Source organism: Natrix helvetica (genome assembly GCF_964273705.1).
Source record: "Natrix helvetica genome assembly, chromosome: 6".
Classification (NCBI taxonomy): domain Eukaryota; kingdom Metazoa; phylum Chordata; class Lepidosauria; order Squamata; family Natricidae; genus Natrix; species Natrix helvetica.
In genome coordinates, this window is record NC_138553.1 from 46,324,748 (window position 1) to 46,335,116 (window position 10,369).

Here is a 10,369-nt window from a genome sequence, read left to right on the forward strand (position 1 = left end):
TCAGTTTTCATGTATCTGCATGCTCTTAAAGGAGTCTCAAGAATCAAGAAGTTATATAATGGTCATAAAAGGCAAACACTATCTTAGATCTTTCTGGCAGAACTTTCTAACAGAATATACCCCACAACCTGGGAATATTGGAGTTCATTATTCATTATTGGAGTTCATTATTCAGAGTTACATAAAGTGAATCTTGAGGCCACTGTTCTTAGAGATGAACTACCCTGCTCAATTTCAAAGTATTAGCAAATACCCAATGTTCCTTATTATTAATTTTACTCCATATAAAGTTAGGAAGTAAAAAGAAAAAAAAACAGGAAAAGCCAATGACAAACAGCCTATGAGCAGGTAGCTAACCTTAAGAGCTAAACTGATTGAGCCACTTTAGTACTTGGATCAATGAGTATCAGGGTTATGTCTAGACTGAAAAGTTGAAAAGCATTCTGAAAGGCCATAACAAATTACTTCAGTACAGTTGCCAAACAAATTTAAAAAAGATATATTCAAAATCATATATCAGCTCTTAGTATACGCTTGGGAAATTTCATGAGCTTTCAAACCATAAATGTTACTCATAATGAATCCCATTAAATGATTGTATTTTAAAAAGTTCTGAAGTGATCAAAGAGGGAAGATAACTATAATTCTTGCATCTTTATTAAGGAGTAAACTTCATTAGTTTGAGGGTACTTTATCCCAGATAATGTTGCAAACTGTAAAACTGCAGTCACAATTTCAGTGAAGAGGATACATAACTGATGCAAAAATGTGAAGCCCACTAAATTAGAACAATGCTGCGTAGTTCACAAATTAGTAAAACTTGTATCTTGTCACTTCAACCTTCATTTTTTTAAAAATTGATAATGAGCTTATTCATACCCTTAATATGTTCTATATAGTAAATCCAAAAAGACTTTGTCCCATATTTTTTACTCACTATTCACACTTCAGGAGCATTTACTCTGTTTTATAGACACCTGTTCTATCTTTCAGGATTAGTTAAAGATTAAATAATGTCATTCAAAGACTTAACTTGGAAGTCCTAGTAAAGATAATATCCAGCAGGTGTAATCATGTTTATAAAAGTGGTTATTTTTTATATACTTTATATATTAGGCTTTCTCAAAGTGGTACCCTCCATAAAAGTTGGAAGTAATTTCACACCAAACTGAGGATATCAAACTGGGAAAAATTGCTATAAATAAAATATGTTATTTATAAAAAAAATACTTCATATGTAATTTAACATCTCAGTAAAGTCTGTAAATGGCTTTTATCCCATTTTTGATAAACAGATGATCAAAACAATTTTTAAAAAGTAATACATTACATAGACCTGAAGCAAGAAATTATTTCTGTTTCAATGAAGCTGTTTCAATTCTTTTTTTAAAGTATTATCTGCTACCACCTAAATGTCCAGGCATCAAGCTCTCAAATGTGTTTGCACAATACATCTTTAATCCTTGACTATTGAAGGATTGTCTAGTTACACATATTAAGATAGTACTTCTGATAGCAGCTTCTCACTAAAAGTACAAAACCAATTTAAATCATATAAAATAATTATACGTTGCAAGTTAATTTTTGCATACTAATGCTTCCCATGTAGATATTTTTAACATTGCATTTCAATGCATTTGAAAACACAATTAACAAATTTTGACAAAATAGCAACATTACAATATGGCCACTTTAATATTAGTGTCAACAGCCCAAAATTAAAATATTATAGGTTCAATTACAGTTGCTGTATAAAACAATGAAATACAGGAAAAACACAAACTAAAAAGCCATTAGTGATCTATAGTAACCCCTCATTTAACCAGTTGTTTCTGATCTTTCTTTCCACTGACATGGATTTGGCACTGCCAAGCAAATTAGAGAAATTTTAATATAGATTTAGAATATATATTTTAACCAGACCTCAGAACACCATTCCCTTCATGATCCTTCAACAATATTAGTTCTGAATATAAAAAAAAATTGTGACATTGTCCCACTGAGTGTTGTAGAACAGAGTTCAGAGATTTGATGGAATTGTGGATATCCAGATTCTTAATACTATCCATACATTGTTACTACATAATCTGCAGCAGAAAATACCCTAGATCATATCTGGCACTTCCATGCATGGTTTTGCTGCACAGTGTTTTAACTATTTGTGAAACTGACTATATATCCACAGCTCCTTAACTTTCCACTTTGTGACAGTATATCTTATCTTTGTATCTGCCAAATGGGCATACAAAATAAGATACCCATAGAACTGCTTTCTCATTCCAACTCTTACAATAAGCACACTTCATCTGGAATGCCTTTGCTTTTATAAAATGGCCCCAATTTCCACATTTCTGTCATATTCTCAAGGAAGCAAGTTGGTGAGAAGCAATCTACCAACTAGAGTCAGTTTATACCAGATGCAAAGAAATAAATATATTTTATGCCCACTCCCTTCCCTCCTTGTTTGCTTTTGCTAACACTCAGTGCAACTAGTCATGGATGAAATGATCAAAAAGTACCAGATGAGACAGTGGAGGGATGATGCTTAGTGAACTAGCTATAACTTATGCTGTGCTGATTAGTTTTGTTGGATGATGAAATTAGTTGACTATGAAGTTTCTATCCCAAATTCCACTAACCTGTTGCTTCTCCATCTTTTACAAACAGCATATCCATTCCACTTTAACAGAATAATGGAGGGGTGTAAGTAATCCAGGACATTTGAAGGCACTATATGAGGGAAAGCATCTGACCCTTTTCTTGGCTTCAAAAAGCAATTTCCCCCTCCTTGCTCCCTTCTGAGCCAATTGTACCATATTTTATAACATGGTAACTGTATTATAAATAAAAGTTGTAGGGATTCTGGAAAGAGTGCTGAAAAGAACAACAAAGATGATTAGGGGGCTGGAGGCTAAACATATGAAGAAGCGTTGCAGGGATTATGTTTGTCTAATCTAATGAAAAGAAGGGGAGAAGTGACATGATAGCAGTGTTCCAATATTTGAGGGGCTGTCACAAAGAAGAGGGGGTTAACCTATTTTCCAAAGAACCAAAACAATGGTTGGAAACTAATCAAGGAGAGAAGTAACCTGGAATGAAGGAGAAGCTTCCTAACAATGAGAACAATTAACAGTGGAACAGCTTGCCTTCAGAAGTTGCAGCAGCTCCATCACTGGAGGTTTTTAAGAAGAGACTGGACAGTCCCTTGTTGGAATGGTAGGGTTTCCTGCCTGAGCAGGGGATTAGACTAGAAGACCTCCAAGGTCCCTTACAACTCTATTCTGTTATTCTGTACTTACAGGTAAGAGGTGAAGACGCTGAGGTTGGCGGGAATATCTGTGAGGCCCAGGTCGGCGCAGTCCACCCGCAGGAGCATCCCGTCTGGCTCACAGTGACAGAAGCCCGGGCAGCTTCTTTGGCGCGTCCCCAGTCCGGACGGCAACCCGAGCAAGCTGAGGAAAAGCAACACGCGGGCAGGGACAGCGGCAACCGCGGCGGTGTCCATGGTGCCAAAGCAGCGCGGGGGCAAACGGCGACGGCTGCAAAGTTGCTTTTCCAGAAATGGAAGGAGCTTCTGACATCCCCCCTTAACTATCTAAGCAGCCGGAGCGCGTGCCGGCGAGGGAAAGAGAGGGGGAGGCGAAGGCGGTCGGGCAGAAGCTTTTCGGGACAAGCCTAACTCGAGGGCGAGGGGTGGCGGAGCGCGCGCGTGCCAGCACAGCTGTGGGTGAGGGCGCTGGAAGGCCGCCCGCTGCCGTAGCCCAAACGACTGCTGGCGCACGCGGCTCTCTATGGGAACATCTCAGTTTACACGCCGTTTTTAAAGAGCTGGAGTCTAAACCGCGCGCCCCTACTGACGTAGCCCCAGCGCTGCCTGTTGCTCGCTCGCAGCTCCCGCCGACGCCGGAGGTTGTGTTTGCTTCAGCCAGCGAAAACTCGCGAGCAGGGCTGGAGCCGGGAGGGGACAGGGGAGGGCTGCTGGCGCTGTCGCGGTTCGTGTCGCTGGAGCCCGCGAAAACAAGTGGGGACGCTGAGAGGAAGAACGAGCAGGTTTCCTCCCTCTTCCCTCCCTCCCTGCCTGGCGGCTTTTTGTGCCAAACTGGAAAAGGTCGGTTTGGCTGGCAGCAGCTCAAGTGTCCGAGGCGATGGCCATTTGCACAATTAAGGCGGTTGAGATAAACGGTTGTTTTCTTCCCGCTCCCCACCCATCTCTGCAGCCACCTGGAGTAGTTTGGGCTTACTCGGATTGCCAATTTTCCGCGCTCTCTCGATAGAGGCGTTGCGTCTATAAAAGTTGGAAGGTGGCGCGAAGTCAGCAGGTGCAGCCACAGTGCAGTACAGAAGAAGCCTGCTCTGTCATCCAAGGAGATCCCGGTGACAGAAGCCCACTCTAGCTGAATGTTAGGAGACAATTCCTAACACGAAGTGTCCTCGACTGAACAATCATTTAGCTAGAGAAGCGGTGGGCTCCTTTACTGACTATGTTCAAGCACAGGGCGGCCACTTGCATTTATTTGGATTCCTGACAAAACATAAAGTTGAGTTCTGTGGCCTAAATAGCTTTTTTTACTCTCAATACTTTTATAAACCTTTCCAAATTGTTGAGCTGAAGTGTTTTCCACTCACTGTCTTGACATGGAAATTTGTTGTGTCTATTGCCAATTTGTAGACAGTCTCTCTTGCCTTTGTTTTGAATAGAAATTGGCAATAGCCACAACTAATTAAAGTTACCTGACTTGTGCCCAAAATAGCGGGTGACAAAACCTAACAGATTTCAAATAGTTCAAGTCTGGCTTGGGTGATGTTTAAATAATTGGCAAAATACAACTTTACTACCTGTATGGCTTAACCATTGCCTTATTCAAAGGTTGGGACTGAAATGGAGGCGACATTTAAAAAAATGTGGTTTTTTTGGCAGTTGCTTATTTCTTATGTTGTTAAGTGCAAATGGAAAAAGATACTGTAACTTTGATAGTGTGATAGATGAGGCTTCCTTCATTTGCTACCCTCTTCAACTTGTGTTGGCTGGGACTGAAATTCAATTTATTTGAAACATATTAGGCTGGGAATTGTAGAGCTAGTTTGGGGAAATGATTAAGGCATCAGGCTGTAGTTCTAGTTGGGCCTTAGGCATGAAGCCAGCTGGGTGACCTTGGACCAGCCACTTTCTCTGAGCCCTAGAAAAGAGGCAATAACAGACCTTATTTAAAAAACCTTGCCTAGAAAATGGCAAGGACTTGTCTAGGCAGTCTCCAAAAATTTGACCTGATTGAGTGGAAGGGTGTGTGTGTGTGTGTGTGTTGAAGGTTAGTGGAAGATACAGGTAATATTTCTGTGGTTGGTTGGTTTTTTGTAGTTAGTCTCTGTTTTCATCCCAAAGAGCCAGTACATCTTGGGGATATCACTTTCACAGCCAATTTATAGAGCTAAGGTAATCCAATAGATGATACTTGAACAAACTGAATGTCTTATCAGATGTTTAAACATTCAGTGATCCTGACCATAACCAAATATATGGATTAAATCAGATTTAGAGTGCACTGGGTAAAGATTAATCTTATATTTTGTATTACACTGTTTACCACAAATATGCTTTTTTCAGGAATTCAAGATGTTTTTTTCTTCTCTAACTTTATTTATACAATATTTTGGATAGATTAAGTAGATTAACTGGTCAAAGGTGAAATTCATAGTTGAGTGATACTTTGAATATAGATGTCTCCTGTTTATCATTGGTGATTAAATTGAAATAACTTTTTTCACTTTCTTCCGCTTCCATAAATCTATATATTACTAAAACACATGTCTATAACCTTTAACTTGGCAAAACAATGCACTACAGGACAGAATGTTTTCAACCAAAGTACCTCAAATGGGCTACCTTACAGAATGCTGTAACTCCTGTGGAAAATAAAATTTTGGAAAGTTCTTGCCATTTTAGTGCCACAACTGCCCTGCTATGATCATGTGATCCCCATTTACAATATTCCCTGACACCTTCTTACAAACTATCCTAGATCCTTGGGAAGAATCTGATAGCCAAGAATACAAAATCCAGTCAAAAATATCTGACAGACAGAGAAAAGGAGCTGACGTCATGACGATACGGACGTGCCATATCAGAGCTCCGAGATTGCAGCCGATATTTTTACCGCTGGGTGGTCCATCTGGACCTAAACCGTCCCAAAGAGACGGTGACAGGGAAGAGTACGTTGCAAAGTCCCTGATTGATCCAAGAGAATCTATTCTAGCCAGCGATAGAAGCTCATCCCAAAGCTGCTGAAGTCGGGACAGCTCTGCAACCGGAGGAAAGTGGAAAGAGAAAGTTTGTCCATCTGGTGAGGAAATTTTATTTTTACAAAAGAGACTGCCCAAAAAAGATTAAAACCAAATCAAACTTATAAAGAAAAGAAAAGAAAAGAAGCAGCGAATTTAAGCTATTTTGGACAGTGTATTATCTTTTGTTTTTAATTGTCTTCTATGGATGGAAGTTTTGCAAACACTTCCTACTTTTTAAAGTGAAAGTATTGGCTTTTCTTCTACTACTTTTTTTTTTTTTACCTATGGATTAAATCTTTTTTTTTATTTTCACAATACTGGCTTGGATGGGGTATTTTCTTTTTATTTTGTTCTATTTAAGAGCCTTGTTTCTTTTAAGCTTGGAATATAAAGAGGATATAAAAGGAATATAAATAGAGCAGTAACATCAGAGGGAAAAGAAGTTACACTGCCACTTGGAGGTTGGAGGCTGAGTTCTGGAAATATTTTTCTTTCTCTTTTCTTTGATCATTTTGACCTAGCACTTCAAAGGTTTTAGCTTGCAAAGAGATAAGATGGGTTGTTTATGCAGGTGCCCTTTGGATGTCTCTTTGGCAGCGAGAGAGAAGTGAAAAACAAAGCTTTGTTTTCCAACTAGAGTGACAGTGTTTATAAATTGGACAATGACACAATACCAAGAACAAACCATAACATTACAACAGATTATGTTCAAAATTCAAAAATTATTAGAAACATCAGAGAGAATTGAGAAGAAATTGGAAAATATAGATGGTAATATAGCAAAATTTGATGAAATTGAAGGTACCCAGCTAATGGAAAAAGTGGAGGTTAGAGTTTCAAAAACCCAAGGGAAAAATAAACAAAGAGGCAAGATAACTGTGGATATTGACAGTGATCTGTGCGTGGTTGGAAATGGAAAGAATAGAACATGGAAAGGGAAGAAAGATGGAAAGAAGCTCTACCCCAGATTTCAAGGTATAGAAGGAGAAAAAAGAGAAGAATTGATGGATTTAAGGAGAGGAACTTTGACAAAAGCACTACTGATAACCAAAGATAAGCTGATTAAAGAAGCTGATGGAAGGTTTCGAGAATTTATAAGACATGCAACAAGCAACAAGGTCCACACAAAGTTGACAAAAGCACTACTGATAATTAAAGATAAGCTGATTAAAGAAGCTGATGGAGGGTTTCGAGAATTTATAAGACATGAAACAAGCAACAAGTCCACACAAAGTTGTTTAAGGAAATAACCAGAAGATGAATCCCACATAAGGCAAAAGAAATAAGACTGTACTACTGTCAGGCCTGCAGAGGTTCTTTTAAGAATCTTTGGCCTGCCACACTTTCTTATAATTTCCTATGCTGTGTCATTAGTGTAGTAGTTGGGAGGAGGGAATAGAAAGGAGTAGATTTGTGGAATGTATTGTTGTCATTCTTACTAGAAGCCAAGGTCATCTTTTGTCTCCGCACCTTGACACCTGACCAGAACCAGCGGGGTGGAGTTGTCGGGGTCGAAGAAGAATATTGGACCATGTGATGGATTTATGGGAGTGGGCATAAGTTTATGAACTTTCAACTGGGTGGAATTCCAGGAAGAAAATCAGAGTTGGAATTCCACAGACGTGCTAACATGCGTGTATGATTAAATTGGAACTTTAAGGATGATTCTGCCATTGACTCTGATTGATTTCATGCATGGTATTTGGAACGCCGATATTATTTCAACTTTCATTTTACTTTTATAGGGGTACTGAATCCCAGTTCTGACCCAATCCTGGGCAGGACAAAATTTCAGTGAAGATGGAAGAAGGAAAAAATGCAACAGAGAAGGCTAAGGATAATGGATCGCTTGCATTTGTCGATACTATCTATGCACCTTCTAAAGAAAGAGTTGAGGCTGCTGAAGCAAGGGGGAGGGAACTTCAGCTGGGCACCCGGCGAAAGGAACCAAAACCCAGGCTTCCCTCGGAGATGGAATTAGACCTGCGAGATGAAGCTTCAGGATTTATAGCTTCTCAGGAATGCCTGCTAGAAGGAGAGCCCCCCCCCCAAGGGAACTCCGACAGACGGCTGGATGATGGCCAGAAGGGCTAATGAATGGAGATCTCAGCCGCCCTCATGCAGCCATTCTTTGATGGGTCTCCAAGACCAATTCGGATGGCTAAAAGTGAGTGAAATCCAACACCTCGGCCCCCCAGGACCACCTACATGGAGCCTGGCAAAGCCCACATTATCCTTCCCCAGCAGAGAAACTGCTGCGCGGTGGAGTGGACATCTTGGCTCCTTCCACACAGCCACCAGTGAATCAGCACCCCCCCTCTTGGAATGCAACAAAATTGGGAAGTTAAAGTCAGCCAGCAAAAAGGGGCCTGGAACACATTCGCCTCCCCCCCTCTGCAAAGTGGTGGCTCTGAACCCATGAATCAAGCCACTCCAGGTTGGGCTTTCTTCCCGGGTCATGGATGGGCTCAATGCCAGTGGATGCCTGCCCCTTCCCAACAAATGGCGCCATCCCAGATAGCTACCCCTAGGCAGAGCCAGGGACTGAGACCACCACCAGGTCCAGCCTCCCCCCAATGCCTCAGCAGGCTTTTGCCCAACTGATGGGTGTGACCCAACAAAGGGGCTTACCACCCCAAGCAGCAGGCCAACAGGTTGTTCCAATTCAACCACCAGCATCCCCTCCTCCAACACCCCCATGTTTTCGTGCAATGTTCAATGGGACCCAAGACAAGCTAGCTTACTTCATGAATCGAGTATTGGCATAGGTTGACCAAGTAGGCCCACAATACCCGACGGATCGAGAATTGATCCAAGAAATAGCAGAGGGGATGAATGAAGGAGAGGCTGCATAATGGATAGCAGAACTCCATGAAGAAGCAGCTCCCGAGTTAGATGATGTAACAGGGTTCATCCAACTAATGCGTGCCCGATTTTACAATGTAGCCCATCAGGTGGATGCTGAAGACCAGATCCAGGAATTACGACAGGGTGGTCATCCGGTAAAAGAATTAGTTTGAGAGTTCCGAAGAATAGCTGAGAGACTACAATACTGGCCAGAAAGACTCTTGGTCTATACATTCAAAAAGGCCTTAGATCCCAAACTGAAAGAAGCTTGTGCCGTAAGGGGGACCCCAGATCGTCTCCAAGATTGGTACACCACTGCAATCATACTGGACCACGAGATTAACACCTATCCAAAGCCTGGTACCAGAACCCCTGCCAAAAAACTGTTGGCCCACCGAACACAGAGGCAGCAAACTGAAACCCCCCCCACCAACCCCTCATTCCTGGGACCCCAAAATAAAGTGCTACCATTGTGGTCAGCTTGGCCACCAGGCATCAACATGCCAGGCTCCAGCCCCAGTTCCACAACCGCGCCAACCACCTGCCAGCACAATCAAGAAAACCCCCAGAAAACCACCAGAGAAGAGTCATCTGGTACAACAGCCAGCAGAGGCGGAGAGCCAAGCCACTGAAAACACCCCTGCCACCTCGGAAGAGGAGGAGGAAGGAAATCCAGAAGATGACCCAATGGTGAGTGCACCTATCCGCCCCTTCCAGATAAAAGCCAAACTCCAAATACCAAAAACGGGTAGAAGGGGAAGTTGGGGTGATTATAGATACCGGCTGCACCCGATGCTTAATCAGCATGTCAATAGTGGAGCAACTAGGTATATGCACCAGATCCCTAAAACATCCCATTCCGTTTGAGCAAGTAGATGGAACCCTAATTGGGGGAGCTCCGGCTACAAAGATCACTGAGTTAGTAAAGCTAGTGATAGGCCGCCACTATGAGTTCCTCAGATTCATCGTGGCCCCTGGAATGCAGGAGTCAATTATCCTGGGACTTGCATGGTTGGACAGGTGGGCACCTACTATAAAGTGGGAGGACGTCGTTAGAAAGGTGATTATTGGGTTTGGGCCGTTACCACCGGTGGAACCAAAAGGCCACCCAGGAATGTTTGAACCCAACACCCCAACCCATCCAGAACATGCAGCAACAGCAGCAAACCCTAAACCTCTGGGAATCCAACGAGTCCCAAAGGCCTATTGGGATCTGGCGGAGGTGTTCAGTGAGGAAGATGGA

At 42.0% G+C, this 10,369-nt stretch overlaps 1 protein-coding gene across 1 annotated transcript in view; it reads right to left on the minus strand.

Annotated features, from left to right (window-relative positions):
• Window positions 1-3,998, minus strand: part of LGR5 (leucine rich repeat containing G protein-coupled receptor 5) — a 63,389-nt gene extending 59,391 nt beyond the window's left edge. Inside the window, exon 1 of the mRNA XM_081957328.1 lies at window positions 3,300-3,998. Within this exon, the coding sequence (XP_081813454.1) occupies window positions 3,300-3,505 (206 nt within the window). The 5' untranslated portion in view covers window positions 3,506-3,998. The remainder of the gene's footprint in view (window positions 1-3,299) is intronic.
• Between the last annotated feature and the right edge of the window lie 6,371 nt (window positions 3,999-10,369).